The sequence below is a fragment of the Alexandromys fortis genome, unplaced genomic scaffold (assembly GCF_014885135.2).
Source record: "Alexandromys fortis isolate MF-2015 unplaced genomic scaffold, M_Fortis_MF-2015_v1.1 scaffold_2_1_26212458, whole genome shotgun sequence".
Lineage (NCBI taxonomy): Eukaryota > Metazoa > Chordata > Mammalia > Rodentia > Cricetidae > Alexandromys > Alexandromys fortis.
In genome coordinates this window covers 18,629,725-18,652,124 of record NW_026067930.1, presented here as the reverse complement: position 1 = coordinate 18,652,124, position 22,400 = coordinate 18,629,725, and the positions used below count along the sequence as shown (strand labels likewise).

General features: G+C 42.7%; 1 protein-coding gene across 1 annotated transcript in view; it reads right to left on the bottom strand.

Annotated features, from left to right (window-relative positions):
• The window catches only part of Enpp2 (ectonucleotide pyrophosphatase/phosphodiesterase 2), a 79,618-nt gene extending 58,238 nt beyond the window's left edge, over window positions 1–21,380 (bottom strand). The window contains exons 1-6 of the mRNA XM_050145223.1: window positions 21,231–21,380; window positions 20,897–20,996; window positions 9,798–9,953; window positions 5,893–6,018; window positions 2,370–2,430; window positions 274–371 (exon numbers count right to left, since the gene is read on the bottom strand). Coding sequence (XP_050001180.1) covers window positions 274–371; window positions 2,370–2,430; window positions 5,893–6,018; window positions 9,798–9,953; window positions 20,897–20,996; window positions 21,231–21,263 — 574 coding nt within the window. The 5' untranslated portion in view covers window positions 21,264–21,380. The remainder of the gene's footprint in view (window positions 1–273; window positions 372–2,369; window positions 2,431–5,892; window positions 6,019–9,797; window positions 9,954–20,896; window positions 20,997–21,230) is intronic.
• Between the last annotated feature and the right edge of the window lie 1,020 nt (window positions 21,381–22,400).

The following is a 22,400-nucleotide window of genomic DNA, read 5'->3' as shown; positions in this document are numbered from 1 at the left end:
AAGGGAGGGAAGGAAGGAGGGAGGGAGGGAGGGAGGGAGGGAGGGAGGGAGGGAGGGAGGGAGGGAGGAAAGAGGGAGGGAGGGAGGGAGGAAAGAGGGAGGGAGGGAGGGAGGGAGGGAGGAAGGAAGGAAGGAAGGAAGGAAGGAAGGAAGGAAGGAAGGAAGGAAGGAAGGAAGGACAGACATACAGTGGCCCTATGGCTCTAGACGCCTACAACAGAGCAGTGGCTACCCTGGAGGACAGACGAGAACATGAAGTGGAGAATGACTTACGCAGCTTCTCGATGTTGGGCATGACCTTGCTACCTTTCTTCATGTACGATGCACGGAACCCGTCCACAGAGAAGATGATCAATGGAGGGCGGACAAACCTTAAACAGTAACACAATAAATCTCAGGGAGACCGCTGCCACACACACTCCACAGTGGGACCAGTCCACACCAGGAAAACCCAAGAAGGAAGGAATATAGAAAGCCTGAGCTCCCAACCACATAACGTTTGAGGCAACTGAATTCAGTTAAATTTGGCAAAATCACCATGGCCAAGAGAAAGTAGTTGATACTACTGTTGTTTCCTACCCTACAAACAAGAATCTTATGCAATAGTTAAATATATGGATATATTATGCATGCATGCATGTATGTATGTACATACGTACGTATATATGTATTATTTATGTATTATTATTTTCTCCCATTTGTAACCTGGAAAGTTCCTACTCATTCTCTAAAACCCAGCCCAAAGTTCCCTCTTCTATGATTTTAGCTGCCCATGCTTCCAAATTCCTTCATGATGTTAAGACATACCTCTTTTGCCCTAACATATACATTGTTGTGTATCTTACTACTGTCATCTGTTAAAAAGCTGCCCCTCTAGAGTTCCACGCTGGCCTAGAACTTGCTATGTTGACTAGGCCGGCTTCAAGTTCACAAACCTCCTGTGTTAGCCTCAGTGGCTGACAGACGTCTGTCGCCATGTCTGATTCCAATAAATGCTTATCAGACTTATATAAATACAATCAGACTCCATGAGTGATGTAAAATTAACCACAGTAACACCCTTTCCACTGGACCTCAGCATCATAGAAACATGCCTTCAAGTTTATTAGAAAATTTTTTCCAAGGTGATTTAAGTTGCAGAAAATTTTAAATGCCTATTAGCAAAAAACTCATTGACCCAAGCCAAGAATGGATGAAATGGTACTGTATTATTCTAAGGGTGTAGCTGGTCAGTCATAGAAGACTCAACTATGTGCAGGATTCTTTCTAAGAATTTGAATCTGACGAGCAACTCTTAACTTGAGACTATTAGAAGTCGTGTGAGAAATAAGACTTTTTAAGGCAGCCAGGTAGAAAGTCATAAATGCTTCATCCCATTCCACATATCCAAAGTGTTTAGATATCGTTATTTTTCCTTTCTTTTATTAATGCTTAAGATTTTTTAAGGAAGAAAAAAATAAAGATATCTAAACACTTATATTCTGCATTCCAGGCTATAATACATGCATGCATACATACATACACACATACATACAGATATTTAAAGACTAAATTATGAAACCACATTTGTTGAAAATGTATTGTTTGCCAAACATTGTAAGGCCCATGAAGTCTACACAGTTTCCTAGAAGGTAAAAGTACCCAGTTCGGATCACACTTGAGCAGAAAGGGTATCACTCAGTTTGACTGTCTGTCAGCAGAGAAGAGGGTTTCTGCCAAATCTGGTTGGAGTTACCTTCTTGCATGACAACTTTTAGAAGTTCTAGACTCTCGTCTTTTTTCCCCTCCCTCACACACTAACAAAGGCAAAAACAGAACTCAAGGAAAGCTACTGTGGGGGAAAGCAAGGTAGGAGGGCGGGGAATCGCTGCAGGAAGAGCAGTAGATGCACTTTGGTGGACCACAGCAGACCCCGAGACCCCAGAATACACAGCAGTGATAGGAGCAAGTTGAAGGAAGAAAAGAACATCAAAGCTTCAGCACAGGACTGGGGACAGGCTCCGCGGCTGCCTGCTGATCTGACTTGATCCCCAGAAGACATGCAAAGGCAGAAAGAGAGAATCAGCTCCACAAAGTGGTTGTCTGACCTCCAAGCACTTTGGCACAAATGCTTACATATACAGCCTGCATACATACGCATGTGCACACACACACACACACAAAAAATAATATTTAAGAGTGTTTTGTTTTATTTTTTTTAAAAGCATCAAGATAACTTGACTGGTATTTATAAGAACTCTTACAAGTTTATGTGTAGACATAGATGTCTGTCTTAAAATGTTTGTAGCCATTTACCCATCTAGCCTTCATTAGGGTTCATCAAGGAATGTAGAAGAATTCATAATATCTATAAGACAAAATACACTCACCCTGCAGGGCATTCAGGGACTTTTATTTCTTCACAGTCATCGTCTACCCAGTGTGATTCTCCTACAAGGAAAAATGGGGACTTTTATTGCGAAGTCTATTTATAGAAGCCATCCAGAGCCTAGAAGCACAATGCCAGAATCTGTGTGTCCTGTTTGGTAGTTGTTACTGGGACACCATCTAAAAAGAAGTTCTGAAATAAAGTCTAGTGTCTGCTCTGGCTTTTAAAGTACACCCATACATGGTGGGAAAGCTAAGATTTAATAACCTCAAATGGTGTTTATTTCAGCTTTCAGAGCCTAAATGGTTTGTAGATTTTTTTTTTAAAAAAAGTGGCGTCAGTGGACAAGATTTCATGTTTGTTTCCCTCCAAAAATAAACTGTTTGGTCATTAGATGGAACATTCTCTCCCTCCTCGGCCACTCTAGATCTCAAAGCCATAGAAAGCAAGACACAACTTCCCTTCACATAGAGAAAAAGGTTATGTTTCTAATCATATACAAGGATAACATGGACAATTGCGAGAGCTTTTTCTGATGGGCATGTGGAGAACAATGAATAGGGAAACCCAAGCTGCCTCTCGCTCTTCCCTTGCACCAAGATCTGAGAACCTAAGTCCTGTGTGTGTGGAGGCCACGGGTCTCTGTCAGGTCTTTCTTTCTGCCACTATCCATCTGATTTTCTGAGGCAAGATTTCTCAGTGAGCCTTAAGTTCATGGATTGGTTAGGCTTGCCGACCAATGAGCCCCCAGAATCTGGCTGTCTGCATCTACCTCTTTGTCTACCCTTGCCTTCTGACATACCCAAAAGGTCATACACTACAGTATCCATCTCCAGTGTGGCAATGCTGACGTGGAGTATTTAAGAAGTGACGCCTATGGAAAGAAACTAGGTTGTGAGAGGACCATGCTCACAAGAGATTAACACCTGCCTGTCTCTTAGGACTTCATTAGTTCCCACAACAATCATCATCAAGGTCAAACAGAAGGGACTTCCCAATAGGGGACTTTCAGCTTCTAAACTGTGAGCTATCTCATTCATAAAAAGGCCTAGCAACACGAGAGATATGAAGAAAGCATTCTTCGGGAGGAAAAAAATATCATTAAGAATTTACCTTACGTTCTCTAAGACAGGCAAAATATTACTTACCTTGAACTGACATAAATCTTGTGCCCAGGATCTTACAGAAACTTCTCCCATATAGAAAGCACTTGGAAGTCTCCCATGGCCCACACCTGTCTGGCTACTGGCTGACCAGGTAGGCTAGTAAGTAAACTGAATTATCTTTCCCAAGCACGAGTAGCTCAAGGCAGACACGTGAGATTCACTAGAGTAATGAAATCAGAATTCAAACCGCCAAAAATGGCCTTCCCCTGTCATGATCCAGTGACTAATGGCATCCAAGATCTTCCTCCTTGTTTTTTCCCTTCTCTTAATAGCCCTGTGTCTGCTTATTATATTTACTACATGAAGATTCAAAGGAAATAAATTCTTGACAGATGCTATATTTCAAAATAAAAGCCCAGCTGCTAGAGTCGAGGAAACCGCACAATGCAGCAGCAATTGAGGGAGGGTTCCGGATCCACTTACACCTCACAGGAACAACTTCCTTTTTGTCCTGGATCTTCTTTTTTCTTTCTTTTTTTTTAAATTTATTTATTTATTATATATATAATATTCTGTCTATGTGTATGCCTGCAGGCCAGAAGAGGGCACCAGACCTCATTACAGATGGTTGTGAGCCACCATGTGGTTGCTGGGAATTGAANATGTGTATGCCTGCAGGCCAGAAGAGGGCACCAGACCTCATTACAGATGGTTGTGAGCCACCATGTGGTTGCTGGGAATTGAACTCAGGACCTTGGGTAGAGCAGGCAATGCTCTTAACCACTGAGCCATCTCTCCAGCCCCTTCTTTTTTTTTCTTAAGTAAGGATTTATTCCAGCACATGCTATATCCCTAGTTAGCCCTTCCCTGAAGTCATTTAGCAGAGACATTTCATAAATATTTTGTGCCAAACATAGGAAAAGGACTTAAATTAGGAAATAAGAGGTAATGGAACCTATAGATTAAAAAAAAAATTCATGGTTTTTTTTTTCTTTTTGCTTAAACATCTCTATGTGACTACATGGTCCCTAAAATGTTTTACTATCTGGAGCTGTATCTTTTATGTTTTCTGTGGGTCACTGACCATTAAGATCATAAAAGTATCATATTCTACCTTGCACATACATATTATACAAATAAGACTTTGTGTGTAACCAGCTCTGTTGATGTTTTTACTGACTTCACCAGCAAGCACCCCCAGCCCTAAGCTGTTGCTAGGGCCTTGGCAAATGTCTTCCATCCACCAGGAACAGAGGTCATGTTCCAATGCTCCAAGCCACTCTGTGATTTATTCTTTGCTGCAGAGTCTCTTTTTCTGTTGCTATGATCAAATACTCTGAAAATAATAACTCCAAAGAGAAAGGGTTTATTTCAGCCCAGGCATCAAGCGACGGGGCACCATGGATGGAAGACGTAAGGCAGAAGGGATCTGAAGCAGCCTGTCTCACCTTGCTCACCATTAGAAAGCCCAGAGCAAAGACTGTAGGATAGTGCTCAGGCCATGGTACACAGCCCAGGAGCCCTTGCCTAGGGAATGGACCCGCCCGTAACAGATCTGCACAAGACGGCTGCCAGTAGCTATGCATCAGTCTAAGAGGGAACCACAGTGACCCACTGATTGCTGAGTTCTAGGGGAAGGGGCAGTTAAACCTATGGTCACATAGTTGAACATGGTTCAGTTCAGTGGAACTCAAAACAAAATGGCATAAACGTGGGAAATGAACTTATGGAGAGGGGGAGAAGAGGAGTGGAAGGAAGGTGAAAATGAGTGGAGGACTACCGTAAACAGAAAGTTCTAGATACAATGCATAAAAACTATTGAAGAACAAATTCTATCAATTTATTTTAAGCATATATGTCTTGGGGACTGGAGAGACTGCTCAGTGGTTAAGAGTGCATACTATTTTTGCAGGGGACCAGGGCTTAGTTTCTAGCATCTACATGATAACTTACAACCACCTATAACTCCAGTCCCAAGGGATCTGACACCTTCTGCTGACCTCCAGGCTTGCATGTGGCTCACAGACATTCATGCAGGCAAAACACTCACATACATAAAATGATAATTCTGAGGCTGAAGAGAAGGCTCGGTGGTTAAGAACACTCACTGCTCTTTCAGAGGAGTCAAGTTTAGTTCCCAACACCTACATGGTGGCTTCATAACCATTTGTAATTCCAGCTCCAGACAATCTGACAACCTCTTCTGGCATCCACAGACACTGCACACACATGGTGCTTGTGTCTATGTTCATGCAGGCAAAACACTCATACACATAAAACAACTAAATCAAAAAAAAAAACAAATGAAGTTCTTTCCCATCTCCAAGCCCTGCATGTAAGATGTTCTATCCAGACAATTCAAGGTATATTGGGGTATGCCCTGTGTTTCGTCTCTTGAGGCAGTCTAAAGGCATGTACCTTTGCAGACCACTTGGTAATTGGTACAGCAGTCTCCCCGGGACAGGCAGTCTTCTGAGCAGTGACAGGCATTCTCCTCGTTTCGTACTTCCCCACATCTGTCTTTGGTGCACTCCCAGCCGCGAGCTGAAATCATCAGAGAGGAAACACTCTCGCTGCTGCACGCAGACCAAATGAAAGAGGCCACAGTTGCTTACAGAGGGTTCCAACAAAAAGAGCCAGAAGCCCACATCATTTAATCTGTTTGCGAAACTTGAGTCAGCCAGAGGCCAAGAAGACATTTGGAGAACATACAGATAGGATGAATTTCTAATTTTTCAAAGCAGAGGGCAAAGTCACAGTGCAACTGAGCTCTCATAGAAAAACAAAACCCAGAAAGTCAAAGAGTCCCCGCCCCTCCAGAACTGCCCTAAGTACCACAAAAAGAGAAAGAGTACAAAGAAGCGCTAATGCCCTCAAAATTCTAACTGACCAAAATGTGGCAGGGTACAGAAGGCAGCTCCCTGCCTCTGAGGAGGTCAGTAAATGGGCTACAGTCCTGCCTGAACGATAACTCAGGATTCAAGTCTTCAAGGAAACATTCAAAAAAAGTAACCTTTTCATTTTAATCCCAGCGTTATTGACATTTGGGGGGTGTGGGATTTTTTGGGGTTTGTTTCTGTTTTGTTTGTTTGTTTGTTTGTTTGTTTGTTTGTTTGTTTTTCAAGACAGGGTTTCTCTGTATAACAGTCCTAGCTGTCCTGGAACTCGCTCTGTAGACCAGGCTAGCTCCAAACTCACAGAGATCTGCTCACCTCTGCCTCCCATGTGTTGCGATTAAAGATGTTTGCCACTACCACCCAGCTTATTGTCATATTTTTAATTGATCTTCTTTTCTAGCCAATAAACCACAAGTCTTATGGAAACTTTAAAAAGAAACGTTTCTATTTCATCTCAGATACAAGACTATGAGATTCACTGGCATATTCTAGCTGTTCGATGAACACTTATTAAACTTCCTTAGAATGGTGTTGAAAATGAACTACGATTCTTGAACCTGAGGGCTGTAGTAACATAAAGAGCTTTCACGGCTAATTCTCAGAGTCAGTTTTTCCCATAATCTCTCTGTCTCCTTGTTTTCCATGCTCCAGGTGCTGAGGGCTTAGAGAAGAGCAAAAGACAAGAGCTCCACTGAGCGGTAATGGCGCACACCTTTAACCCCAGCACTCAGGAGGCAGAGGCAGGTGGATCTCAATGAGCTCGAGACCAGCCTGGTCTACATAGGGCTAGTTCCAAGACAGGCTCCAAAGCAACAGAGAAACCCTGTCTTGAAAAAGCAAAACAAAACAAAAGACAAGAGCTCCATTTTCCTGGAGCTCTCATCCAAGAGAGATATTCATGCAATCCCCAGACACCGTCATTCAACCTTGGAAAGGCATGAACGAGGCAGTAGAAGAGCTACTGGCAGAACAGTCAAGAGGAGCGTCTCGGAATTGCAGTACACGTGGACATGCTTAGCCTTCATTTTTCAAGCTGTGTAGTTGGTAGAAAGAAACAATGGTCTTCTAAACCAGTGGTTGTCGACCTAAGGGTCACGACCCCTTTGGAGGATGAACAATCTTTTCACAGGGGTTGCCTAAGACTATCAGATACTTCCCTAAAAACACAGATAATTGCCTTAAAACACATATATTTATGTTATGATACATAACAGTAGCAAAATTACAATGATGAAGTGGCAACAAAATAATTTTTTAGATGGGAGTCACGACGACATGAGGAAATGTATTAAAGAGTCACTGCTCTAAAGCAAGGCTGAACCTTCATGACGTTCTATCAGGAAGAGCCCTTGCTAGGGAATTCAACAGACAGAGCTGGGAGAGTCAGTGAATTATGTTCCAACTGTTTACAGAGCGTTTGCTGCCATTTGAAAGGGTGGTGCTTTAAAAGCCTTATAGATACAGACACTGCCTCCCACATGGTTGTATACATAAATACAAACATAATTATACATACACTATCCAGATGCACTAGACAGGGAGAGTTTATACTGAAATCCTAGGCTTGTTTCCTGGATGGCATAGCAGAACCTGTAAAACTTTCCTCCTCTCGACTTTCCTTTGCTATTTGACATTGGATTCTTCCACATTCAATACTTGTTGACATTAGACACCAGAGAGTAAAGTGCTTTATAAAATGATGCTATGGTCTTATTAAACTAGGAAGAAAGGCCTGAGCTACATTCAAAGAGAATGAAGCTGGAATCAGGGGCACAAACTTTGCAAGGAGTTTGAAGACCATGCTGGAAGGCCGACAGAACTTATCCACAACAAGACTGTCAGAGCACGGCTGAAATGTAAATGTTCTAGATTCCTCGGTGCTAAGTGGACAGATTGCTGGTTTGCAGTTATGTCCTAGAGTCCGAGAGCTCCATGGGACATCTGTTCTGCCTGTGCACTCAATTTACAAGAGCCTCAGTTCTTAAGCTTCTGGAGCCACAGCTGAAGAACCTGGTAGAAGTTCCACGGGAAATGCACAAGAAAAATGTATCTGAACACTTCAAAAATATATTACTGTTGAAATAAGGAGCGGCGGGGCTGCGTCCCCAACACCCCGGCCGCTTGGCTAGCTCATTCCCAAAATAACAACACACAAACTGTGTTCATTTAAGAACTGCTTGGCCCATGAACTCTAGCCCTTACAGGCTAATTCTCGCACCTGGACTAGCCCATTTCTAATGATGTGTGTAAGCACCCCAAGGTGCGCTTACCGGGAAGATTCTAGCCTAAGTCCATCGTGGGTTGCAGCTGCCTGGGAGAGCAGAGCATGGTGGCTGTCCGGTCCCTCTGGAAGCAGCGCAGAGTCTGACCTCACTTCCTCTTCCACCCAGCATCCTATTCTGTTTATTCCTCCCACCTATGTTCTAACCTATCAGGGCCAGCCAAGCAGTTTCTTTATTGCTCAGCCAATGAAATCAACAGATTGATATGACACTCCCACATCATATTACAAAAAAAACTAATAAAGCCCTTATAGTTTTCAAGGCTGTGGGGTAAATAAGTCATAACTAGTAAGGGAATTTATGTCAACTTTTCAAATAAATCCAGAACTAAGGCTTAAGTAAAGGCAATAATGCATCATTGCCAATAATATCATTAAAAAGATCAGACAAATAGCAGTGGTAAGCTGGGCCCTCCAAAATACCACCCATGCGTGAAAGTCATAATTTGTCAGGGGAATTGAGAAATCAGTCTCCAGTGTTCAAAGCGGGATCCTTGCCGTTTTTCTTAGGTAGATTGAATGAGGTTTTGCCCAGGGACAGGGGCATGGTAGTGGACACGCAAGATACCCCAAAAGTCTTATCTAAAAACATTTGGCTTTGAAAACAGAGTAAGCATGAAGACAGAAGTCTCCAAGGATACGCTTCCCTTGCCTGGTGTGCATTCATCCGACAGCTCCTATGTTCCAATGACCACTCCGCTACAGGGTAAAAATAAAGTTGGGAAAATTTTGGAAGATTTCAGAACTGCCCAGAGCACAAGACCCCACATCGATTCCATAAATGTTTTCCATGTGCAGATAGCCGGAAATTAAAACTTTAAACCTAGTACTTTTAAATGGGCACACCCGGAGCCTACATACCCTAGCAGTGAGCATGAGGTGGCAAGAAGGAGGCGGAACTGAGGAAAATGGACAAAGGCCTGGCCTCAAATGCTTTGAAAAGCCATCCTCACTGCCTGCCGTTGGAAAGTGACGTCTTCGGCTGAGTCAAGTTATTCATACAAAGTACATCCTCCATACAACCACCAGTCCTTCAAGAAACAAACTAAAGCCCACTACGAGAAGAGGCTGAAGCAGAGGGACGCCAACAGCTGGGAGTCACTAAGCCTTCTGCTGGGGGTGAGAGGCCTCCAGAAGTCACATACCTGTTTTCAAGCAGAGCTCATCAAAGTCGTGGCAGCAGCTGCTGTAGCTCTTACATAGGTTGTCACAGCGACAGTCAGGGGGTCCCACCTCTTGGAGTTCGAAGCATCTGCCCTTGCAGGATCCAGATGTGTTGGTCCACGGAGAGTCAGATAACTCTGCCGGTCAAACAAGAGGCAAGGACAACAGCTTAGGGGGCGGCCATGGCACACCAGGGGAGGAGTGGCACTTGGAAGCAGTTGGTGTGGAAATGCAGTCAGACTCTGGATGTGAAGCCTGTCTGCAGCATCTGCTACCTGGGTCCCTCAAGCATGTTGCCCGACTTACATAAAGCACAGTTTCCTTATTCGTAAAGTGAGAGGCACGTAACAGTAATTCCAGACTGAAATGAGTGCTGAATGAAGGAACCTGTGATATGCATATCAGAACAGCAAATATAAACAGAATGACAAACGTTGGCTCTCCTCATGATTTTGATTATTAGTACTATACCCACGTAATAGCTAGTGCCCTTCTTGAAATAAGATTTCATCTCTTATCTAATAAACCCATCCTGCTAGCTGAGCATGATCAAGCACTATGCAGAGACACAAGGGTTCAAGGCCGGCGTGGGCTACATAGCAAAGTTTTGTGTGAAAAGTTGTCACCAACAACAACACTGTAAGGAAATTTGAGTGAAAGTGTCCCCAAACCACTCTGACCGCATTCGATAAGAGCAGAGCACTTTTGCAATCTCTTCCACCCAGAAAATCCATGTCGATCTAGTATGACTGGAATAAACGCTGCACGGCAAAAAATAAAGCCTAGTACATTGTCTGCATGTGATATAGTCTAAAATTCTCAAAAATTAACCAAAGTTTAATAAATGAAAAAATGTGATAAGATGAAAATTGGAAAAACTCCTCCTGTGTAGGTAATGTATGATTGGAAATTAACTGGAAGGTCTACCCATAATAGCATCTAAATGAAAAAAATTCAAGATATGGATTTTATAAGACATATGAAGAAATGATTCAATGATTAATAGCACGTACTGTTCTTACAGAGGACTTAAGTTTGGTTTCCAGTATCCATACTGGATGGCTCATAACTGACTATAACTCCAGTGTCAGGGGATCTGACTTCCTCTCTGGCCTCCATGGGCACTGCACTCATATGTACACACACACACACAATTAAAAATAAAATCCTCAGCCGGGCGATGGTGGCGCATGCCTTTAATCCCAGCACTCGGGAGGCAGAGGCAGGCGGATCTCTGCGAGTTCGAGACCAACCTGGTCTACAGAGCTAGTTCCAGGACAGGCTCCAAAGCCACAGAGAAACCCTGTCTCGAAAAACCAAAAAAAAAAAAAAAAAGAATATACTAAAATTTTATGAAAAGGACCGCTCTAGAAAAATCTAGTTAAATCAGAGGCACACAATTTTAAAGATAAAAACATCAATACCATAAAAATCCTAATTCATCCTAAACTAAAATATTCAATACATTCACAGAGAAAGATATCCAGAATTCTAGGAAGTTGAAAGAAAAAGCTAACTGAACTGGGTGGTGGTGGTGCACACCTTTAATCCCCACACTTGGGAGGCAGAAGTAGATGGATCTCTGAGTTTGACGCCAGCTTGATCTACAGAACAAGTTCTAGAACAGCCAGGAATACACAGAGAAACCACATTTCAGATAGAAGGAAGATAGATAGATAGATAGATAGATAGATAGATAGATAGATAGATAGATAGATAGACAAATGAATAAACAAATAAATGAATGGATAAATAAATAAAGTGTTCAAGGAACAAAACAATTCAGTGACAAGATAGAAAAGTATATTCTGAAGGTAAATAATTAAGGCTGATACTAGGAAACACATTCATCAATATTATGGATGAAGCCCAAAATAAAGCCAAATGCATAAGAGTTTCTGTTGTTTAAAAATAGCACTTCAATAGAACATCCCCATTCTCTCAATGTGTGGGTGCACTCCTCGCAGTCCTGAGTTCCTTGCTCGTGCTCCCTCTCCTTCTGCTCCTGATTTGGACCTTGAGATTTCTGTCTGGTGCTCCAATGTGGGTCTCTGCCTCTGTCTCCTTTCCTCGCCTGATGAAGGTTAATATTCAGGAGGATGCCTATATGTTTTTCTTTGGGTTCACCTTCTTATTTAGCTTCTCTAGGATCATTGGGAACTCACCAAGGCCAGCTGGCCTGGGTCTGAAAAAGCCTGGGATAAAACCGAACTTGCTGAACATAGCGGACAATGAGGACTACTGAGAACTCAAGAACAATGGCAATGGGTTTTTGATCCTATTGCACGTACTGGCTTTGTGGGAGCCTAGGCAGTTTGGATGCTCACCTTACTAGACCTGGATGAATGTGGGTGGTCCTTGGACTTCCCACAGGGCAGGGACCCTGATTGATCTTTGGGCTGACAAGGGAAGGGGATTTGTTTGGGGGAGGGAAATGGGAGGCAGTGGCGGGGAAGAGACAGAAATCTTCAATAAATAAATTAATTAATTAAAAAAAAGCACTTCAAAATAAAAACAGTCTCCTAGTTTAAATTTTGCAACATTTTACAAATTCACAAGTAATTGTCTGTCCTTTTTGTTCATTGTCTCCTATTGTCCATGTGTGTAGGTGGATGAAATACATATCACAAACATAACAGGTCTTGGCAAATGTAATTTTTATGACATGCTATTTGTAATTTTGTATTTAGAAAATTACCATTTTTGTAATACATGTATGTATGTATGTATTTATGAATGAATGTATGTATCACTTTTAAAATCCTGAGAAAGCAAGATGCAGGAGAACAGATATTAAATGACAGTTCTAGTTGTGCCCATGCCATTTATCTGAAGAGTTAGCTCATCCCTTAGTCATCCGTCCACTTCAGAGGCAGAAGCACCCAGTCCTAGACTTTATGGCATCAGATCAGTTGAGCTTAAGAAGCCAGAGTCACTAGACCATGAGATGGGAAAGGTTTTCTCACAGCTGATTACGGGACGTTGAAATAAAGACAAACCACATCAAATCAGTCTAGAAAAATCATGTCTGTTTGTCATGCAGTGTCTTACCTCTGCTCCACAAACCACATTTTCTGTTGGTTTTGGCCTGTGCATACTGAGCCATAAGAAACTATGGCAGGCAAGGAGGAAAACTAGAGGAGAAAAAAAAATCCCATAGCAAAAGGAGAAAGAGTAAAAAATGTGTCATGGAACGTTCTTTGCTTAAGGTTAATGCATGGACAGAATCCTTCCAGCGGCTGTCTGATCAATCTGAAGTAGCAATCTCCCCATGAGCTGTGTCTGTAAACATGCTCAGCTCTTCTAACAGGCAAGATAATGAGAAGTCTGAAGGTGTTGCTCAACCTATTGCCTTCTTGGTGGGGTCCCAGCCAGTAATGTTGTCTCTGCTCCATGTTTGTGTTCCTCATCAAAAGCTCATCCCTACATCTGTCTTTACTTGAAAATACCTATGCAGATCCTAAGCTGGGTTGTAATTATTTTTTGCCCAGTCCAACAAGGTGATTTTGTAAATATTTCTTATGACAAGAGCCATTCTCCCAACTTTCCCTTTGCCATCTTTGCAGAGGGTCGCATCCCACTCAACAGCTTGCCTTATCAGCTACAGACAAGCTTGCTGATTGCCTCTGAGGATGGCCGTCAAAGCTGCATCTTTACTACAGAGGCGCATCTCAGTGAAGATGCGCAAGATCAGGCTGTCTGCAGCTTCAGTTAGGAGTGAGCTCCTGTGGGAATCAGAGGAAATGCGCCAACATGCATTCGCGGACAACAACGGCGAATTCAACCAACAATGACAGGAAGAGAAAGGAAGAGTTAGTCTGAGTCATGAAAGAACCTTTCTAATTCAATGATCCCAAGAAGCTTAAAATGTTCCAGCTTCAAAACAGAGAGAGAGGGAGAGAGAGAGAGAGAGAGAGAGAGAGAGAGAGAGAGAGAGAGAGAGAGCAAGCCAGAAACGGTGGTGCACACCTTTGATCCCAGCACTTGGGAGGCAGATGCAGGGGCATCTCTGTGAGTTCAAGGCCAATCTGATCGGCATCGAGAATTCTAGGACAGCCAGAGCAACATAGTAAGACTCTATCTCAAAAATAAAATAAATCAATAAATAAAAACAAAATGGGGCTTGAATTAAAAATCCACTTGGCCTTTCCAGGACTATCCCATCCTGTCTCCCACTGCCGGAACAAGCATGGGCCTGTTCATTCTACAAGTCACCTCTATACACCAGCTTTTAAAAAAAAAAAAAAAAAAAAAAAAAAAAAAAAAAAAAGTTTCCCCAGGGTCTTTGTTTTTCCTTACATCCAGTCATCTAAGAATAGATTTTTTGTTTTGTTTTGTTCTGTTTTGTTTGGAGAAAGCTGCATGTGTCCATGTGGATAAACAATGTGCACGTGTGCAGGCGCACACCCTGCACTGCAGCCCACATGTGGGAGTCAGATGAAAACTCCGGGGAACGGGTTCTTTCCTTGCACCTTTACATGGTTTCCATGGATGTTGGTCATTTGGGTTTAAGTAGCACGCACTCTTCCCCTCTGAGGCATCGCACTAGCCCTAGACCTTTTGAAGATTTGTCTTTTCATTGCAACTGGGTGATGCCAAATATGGAAAGGGTCCTCAATAACGTGCCAGAGTTTTGCAGCGAAGACCCTCCTTTATTCAGGAGAGCAACATAGCACTTCCGTTCTCTAACTCACTGAGAGGAGGAAAATGGCACGGCAATGAACTGCTGCCACCCCAAAATTTCCATCGTCACTGAGGAAACCAGAAAAATCACCGAATACAGAAGACACCAAAGCAAGCCAACGAAAAGCATTCACAAGTACTGAGTGAGAACAAGAGTGTGTGACAAGACGTTTGCCTGTACTCCTATGACACCGAGATTATAAACTGCCTTCAATCTGCTTCTTCAAACAATGCTATTTCACTTGAGAGAGGAAGCCTGCTCTCTAATCTTAAAAGGCAGATGTTACCGGTCTATATAAGTCAGTTTTGAGGGACTTTGAATGTTAAAATGGAAATACACAACTATAATCTGCAACAGAGTCAGTACTGTGTGCTCCTTCTCACCCAAGTATAATTTCATGGTTCAACAAAATGCAAATGTAAGTTACATTTCTTTTCTTCAAATCTGTAATTCAGATAGGAAAAGGCAAGATTACTTTAAGTTGATTGAGTAAACCCCTTTTCAAGGACATTTCATTTCACTGTGTGTGTGTGTGTGTGTGTGTGTGTGTGTGTGTGTAATAGCGAGAGAGAGAGAGAGAGAGAGAGAGAGAGAGAGAGAGAGAGAGAGATAGAGAATGCTGTAATCATTCATTCTGCAGACATATAAAAACCATGAACTACTGACAATTGAATTGGACTGTTGGGGGAGCCTAACTGATGGCCAAGGCTGCTATCAATACTGACTCCATCCTATACTCTCAATCCTGTTTTTTTCTAAGTTTTCTTTTTCTTTTTCTTTTTTTGTAAATGTACATTTTCTTTATTCATTCTCTAGGTGAGCAGCATCTAGGTTGTTTCTAGGTTCTGGCTATTACAAATAATGATGCTATGAACATAGTTGAGCAAATGTCCTTGTAGTGTGATTGAGCATTCTTTTGGGTATATGCCCAAAAGTGGTATTGCTGGGTCTTGAGGTAGGTTGAGTCCCAATTTTCTGAAAGACCGCCCATACTGATTTCCAAAGTGGCTGTACAAGTTTGCATTCCTACCAGCAATGAAGAGTGTTCTCCTTACTCTGCATCTCCTTTTTTTTTCTTGCTAAGTAGAAATTTTAAATCTGGAAGACGGTCAATAAGAGAGGTGATATTTAAAGTTTCAAGTATTTTAGCCTAGCCTAAAGTTAGGTGGACTTAAGTTTCTTCACACAGGTTGGTCCCACTGGAAGGGTTACACCTAGTTCCCTGTCAGTCTCTCCGATTATCCTTGGTACTCAGTCCAGGTGACTGCTGAAAATAAAGCTCTGAAACCCGCCGTGGGCTGTCCTGATGTTGGTTTCTTCTCTCAAAAGCATGAAAGCAGAACCAGTTCCCTTCTGTCTGCTGTCCTGTCCCAAGTATGTCCTGCAAGCAAAGGCTTGGAGCGCATGTTGGGCATTCAGGACACTGCTCTAGACACTGGAGAGCTGCCGTCCACCTCTGCTGGAGTCCCTAACTCATTCATTCTCATCATCCTATCTCGACTGAACCACCCTCCCCCTTTTTTCCCAGTGCTTTCACCTCATCCCTTAGCAAGCAAGCACCATCAGCTTATACGCAGATCCATCTGTCAGTTTTCACTGCTTCCTAAGTAGAGAACTTTCTAGAAACAACCACTGTTCTCTCTTCTCCTCTTTATAGATGCTGGGCCAGATTTCATAGGGTAGGAGGATATAAGATAGAGAGGTAGAGGAAGGGGAGATGGAGAAAGACGGACAGAAATGGATAAACTGGTCCACCTGGCAAGTTTTCGAACATCTGTATTGTGAAAACATCATATCTATAAACACAATACATTCACATGTAGAACGACTTCACAGACTATAAGAAAGAAGAATCTTTGTCCTTTAGATGAAAACTTTAATATTTGAGGTTAACCTCTAGACCAATGCTCTCAACTTGTGGGTTGTGACCCCTTTGGCAAGCTTTATCTCCAAAAATATTTACATTATGATTCATAACAACAGCAAAATTACAGTTGTAAAGTAGCAATGTAAATAATCATCTGTCTGAAGGGCTTCCCCCCTAATCTGAAGAACTGCAGTAAAGGAAGATTGAGAACCACTGCTCTAGGCCACTTAAATGGTACTCAATGTAATAAATTGCATAAATCTGAGTAGCAAATCTGCCAGCGAATGAGAACATGCCATCACTTCCCACTAGACACTGCCAAATCCCATCAACTACAAATGTAGACAGTGATGGCTGGCCTTACAACTGAAGAGGACGTAGAAGTTTCGCCATACACCCTTTCCGGTATACATCGGTCTTAGGGCGTTTTGCTTTCAAATCTTTTCTTCTAATTGAAGAATCAAGCCAATAACTCTCATGTCAGTAAGCAGCTGCTCAGCTAAAGTCTCAGATTATCGCAGCACAGCGACATCATGTATTTGACAAACAAAGGAAAAGCAGATCTTTTGTTTGATTTGATTGACTCTTACTGTAGCCCCCCCCAAGAGCCTCGAACTTGAACCTTCCAATCTCAGCCTCTCAACTACTGGGATTACAGAGTTCAGTATTATACCCCACTTTTCATTAACTAAGGAGTTTTTCAAACTTCATAAGCAAGCTCCAAATTTTGAGTGTTCTATGCTAGATCGTTTGTTTTCTCTTATTGTATTATTATTCTTTAGATGCCTGTTTGCTTTCTAAAAAGAGACAGAAAGGGTGTGGATTCAGGTGGGAGAGGAGACTGAGAGGGTCTAGAAGGAGTTGGGGGAGAGGAAACCATAATTGGAATATACTGTATAAAAAATATCTATTTTCAATAACAGAAAAAGTGAAGAAAAAAAACAAAAAGAAAAAAATCTATGTTGAACAAAGCACACTGAAATTTCAGATATGCAAACATGGTAGAGAATTCTCTGCTATATATGTTTAAATGGGAAAACCACTGCACCAAGCCCCACTCAACAAAGAAATGCAAAATCTATGACACCCTGAATTCTAACTTGGCTGATTTCATCCCACTGATGCACACTCCCCGGTTTCTACGTTCAATCTAACAGGAAGCCACAGTGCACATTATGCCCTATCTGACCACTTCCTCACGGAGTGATGGCTGACCATCATTTTGTATCTTCCTACATTCCCCGGGCTGTTATTTAAACTGCTCTCAAGTGTACAGTGAGACTCCTCAAATCATCAAAGAACCTGAGCCTTCTCATCCCTAGTAAGATTTTCTGTTTTCTCATAAAATTTTTAGTTATGGTTTTCATTTAATACTTATACTAAAAAAAATCCATCACTCGTGTGCTTTTAATCACTCCTTTTAAACCAATAGAAATGATGATAAATTGGACTGGGTTATCGGATATTTATTAGTCAAACCACACATCTCTCCAAGGTCACATTGCTTCTAGTTCAAAGAGTACCCCTGTCCCCCTGAGTACTTCTGTAATACATTCTCCCCCACGACTCCAGGGACCGCATCCACAACACATGCCAGTGTGCAGACAGCGGCATGCACATAGATTTTTCTCTCCATCCTTATAAGATAAATGGAGTGCCTACATCGCCTTTCGAAACAAAGAAATCCAGCTGAACTTTCAGCACTGAGATTTCCTTGGAAATTTGATTTCTGTTGCCCATTTAGCGCAGCGTCCCTTTTCTGGAATATTATAACTCACTCTGGTCATTTTACACCTTCTGTGCAGAAGGAGCGGCCACAGCATTCCTACACACCTCAGGATCCGGGAGAACTCTTAAGTCCCCCTGCTTCTGACAGGTGACCAGGTCCTAACACAAATCCAGCTAACAAGTGTGCTAGTTAATCAATGCTAAGTTTTTTCGCATGGTCACAGCCTTGGAACAGACACCTCAGTTCACAGGGCAGCAGTGAGAGTATTCATGCATACAAAACATTCTCTGTCGTTATTCTGGAGCCCCGAGGACTCAATCAGAAGCTGTGTGCTTTGAAAAAAAAAAAAAAAAAAAAAAAAAAAAAAAAAAAAAAAAAAAAAAAAAAAAAAAACCTCTTTGTGTCTCTCCTGCTGGTGAAACACCTGGTGGCACTGAGTTTGCAGGATTTGCTGGGAGCCTGAGAGTGTTATTTAAAGGAAAAAAATTGGGGTGCTTTCTCTCTTAACTCTTATTTTAATAGGTGTAGGAAAAACGAAGCCAATGTTTTCTGATGCAAACATTTTGCTAATAGCCAGGATAACCTGTCACTTGTTATTTGGGAGCTTCCCCCCTTCCCAGGTAGTTAGCATTTAAAAAGACATAAACCCCCAGCTACACACCGCTTTCCCCCACTTTCTAAGAGGCATCTTTGGTCTTTTCTATTTCAGCAGAAGTGAATCCCAGTATGTAGACAGCAGGTAAGCTGCATTAAAAAGTAGCTTAAGAATAAAAACCACAGAAGTATATAGCCAAACCCTGAAACTCGAGTGCCAATTGTATGACGTCCTAAGACTACGCTTCACATAGGCAGGTAGGTGTAAGTGAGCTATCACTATAGTTAACGTCATCTGACGAGTTATACTCACTAGACTAGTTATACAGACTAGACTAGTTTCCCAGACGTTATATTGACACCTTCGTTCTGGTAACTATTTCCCACGGCATATGGAAATAATTTCTTGTATGAGCAATGTTTTCAGGGGTAATACATTTAATCTATACTTTTCAAGTTTTCTGGTAGCAATCTCACACATTTCAGAGAGAGTGACGCAGGATGGGAGGACCTGAGGATTTTTTTTTTAAATATAAACTAGAGACCTAGAGGCTGACCCTCACTGCTGAGGGCTGAAACTTTACAAGTGACCTACCTGTGGCCATAACACTTACTAATATGGACCCAGGGGACCAGGCTAGGAGCATCATGATCCAGGTCCCACAAAAGTCAAGTTTGAAAACCACACAGTGATCAGAGAAACAGCATTGACTCCTGTCAATATCACTTAGAGGAAGCAGAAGAAAGGCTCCTTTTAGCCTCACTGGAAAGAGCCGGCAGTGGGCTGTCAGGGCCACATGCCCACACCAAGGGCCCTGTCTGTTAGTCACAATCAGCCTTAGCAGGAGTGAAAAAGAGGGCTTTGAAGACAGCATTTGCCTCCAATAAAAACAGCATTCTCTTCTGGCCCAGTGACCCCTCTCCTCCCTCCCCAGCGAAACACAATGAAGTTTTGTCCATTTGGCTCCCTGGGGCCCCAATTTTTTAAGATCTGTTTTCTCATTCTTCCTTCAAACTGCACCTCACCTCCGCTCCCTCCCCCACATTTCAAACCTATTCCTTCCACCTTCTCAAACCTAATCCAAGTAACGTTCTGTGTGGAGGACTCACTATCCCATCAGAGCTTGCTTACTAATACACATTTTATGGTGTTGCAGAGACAGGTGGTGTTTCACAGTGCTCCAATCCAGAGAAAACCCAAAATTCCCAGGAAGACAGAGGATGTACTGTGATGTCAGAGAAAGGGAAGAAAATATTGCCCCCTAGAGTGCCTGTCATTTCAAATGCAATTTTTAATTCTGAAACCATCAGCAGCTCCAATTTCCAGGAAATTAACCAAGTCGTTGCTTCAGACCAGGTCAGCGGAGCCCGGCGGTCGGCACAAGCAGCCCTTTATGAAGCCCCACTCTGCCCGTGGGCTGCAAAGGAGCCTCTTTCACTCCGCCTGCGCTAGTGAAGTCAGAAGTCAGGAAGGCTCGGGGAAACTCACCTTGCCTCAGTCCAAGAGAACACAGCGAGTGCAGATCGACTCTTGAAGCCCTCTAAAGAGCCCACTGGGAGGACTCCCTTATTCTCAGTAAATCTTAGTCCCAACGTTTTTTAATTTCTAAAGTTTTATTTTTTTAGAAAAAAAACAGTTTATCTCTTAAAGAAATGAAAGAAAAACTAACTTCCTTTCTCATTCCCAGGACATAACTTTCTGGTAGCAAATACTGTGCTTTAGAGAGGAGGGCAACACCCCTCTGTCTCACCCCTCTGAATCGTCATTCTCATCCCGCCCCATCATTAAACCAGAACAGGTTTTCACTGCAGTTAGTCTGGCTTTATTTATGAACAAAAAGGGTCTTACCTTTTTCAATATTTATAAATTTCAGGGTGCAAAAATTTAAAGACAGTTATTAAGAAGTGACAATAAAGTCCTCTGATGAAAACAGCATTCTTAGAGGCTGGAGAGATGGCTCAGTGGTTAAGAGCACTGGTGGTTCCTCTAGAGGACCAGGGTTCAATTCCCAGCACCCACATGGCAGTTCACAACTGTCTGCGACTCCAGTACCAGGGGTTATGCATTGGCATGCAGGCAAAATACCCATACACATAGGCTAAATTCATTGCTCTTTGAGGTCCTCTGAAAGAAGGCGTTGGAGTGGATTGCCTAAACGCACAATACTGCTCAAGAATCAAATCTGCTAATAACTGCTACTCTTACCTGTGAGAGGTCCTTCGTCCCATTCTGCCCTCTTGATCCGACTTGCTGTGAATCCCAAGCAGATGTTGACACCGATGGCAAAAGTGAACAAGGATATCACCTAAGGGAATGAAGGATCAAATCGTCAAACACAGCTAGATTAGATTAGATGGACTTCTAAATTCACGGAAGCAGTTCAGACGAGTCCAGCAACCCCAGTCCTGCCAATTCCGAAAGGCTTTCTCAGATGATGTCTGGATTTGAGCAAGGAGAAAGGAAAAATAAATAAATCGTATTCAAATGGAAGTGATTCGGAAGATCGAGCAGTTCGCGAATCACTGCATCCTCCGCCTACCTGGTGTGACCCGAAAGAGCCTTTTCTCGCCATGCCGAGGGATTCTTGGAAAGCCTCTGCAGGGTGTTCGCTGCGTGCCCGGAATGCACTGCGTTCGTTTGGGGCTCTGAGTTCAGTCTATTAACTCCAAGCAATCCCACCTGGGAAGTTGACAGGCGCATCTGATTCGTCCAGGGCGCGATTTCATCACAGTTGGTTCACAAATTGCAACTCGGAGCATAGGAAGCTTAAGGCAACATCCTTCTTGGCCCCACCCCCGGCCGGCCCCTCCCCTCACACAGACACTTTCATGTGGTATCCTTTGGCAACAGGGGGATTTCTTATGTAGCCGTGGCCAGTAACAGTGCATGATCGTTTTTCTTCCCTCACAAATACATGGTTTGTCAAAAGAGAAACCAAATGTATTTTATCCGATAAAAATGAGACAAAACTGCCCCGAACTTCCCATCAGCTCGAAGCTTTTGCTATGCAATTATTCCATGTCTTCAATCCCACAATTTTACGTTTCTTTTTAAACAATAATAAAAAAAAACCCTTACAATTCATAAACCAGATAAATATCTCTGTTTTTCCCGTTTGTTTATTTTTTTTTTTTTCCCAGCGGTTCGAAGGACCCTGTCTCTCTATAACTACACTGGCAGCAGCTACTCCTGATTCCTCGGGAACTTCTCACAATGGAATCTTCCAAAATTGCAACTCACACAAGAGATAGCATTATTCCCTCCATGTTGTCAAATTTTACAGAAGTAACTTTTATCACAATACTGGGACTGCCAGCTAAGCTGCATAAAGTCCTTCTTCGTGTGAGGAAAGACAACATCGCTCCAGTCTCTCTACCCATTCCTGACAAAGGTTAACTTGTTTGTGGGGGAGGGGGTGGGGGTAAGAAGCCGGCATAAGAGACAGTAGGGGGGAGCTTGATCAGCCTTGAATTTCGCTTGGAAGTGGCAATGCCTGCAAGAGCCCCTGTTAAATGCTCGTCTGGTTTGAAGAGACCGTGTGCCCTGGGAGGCTGTTGTGCGCCCTGAAGCTCCTATCCTAAGTAATTTAGTAACTTGGCAACCACACCAAATTTAGAAGTCTCTAAATCGGAAAGCCGTTTACATATTACATGCTTTTAGGATTCAGGGGAGGGCAGGGTAGCTGTTTTCTGGCTCTCCCCTGCCAGGC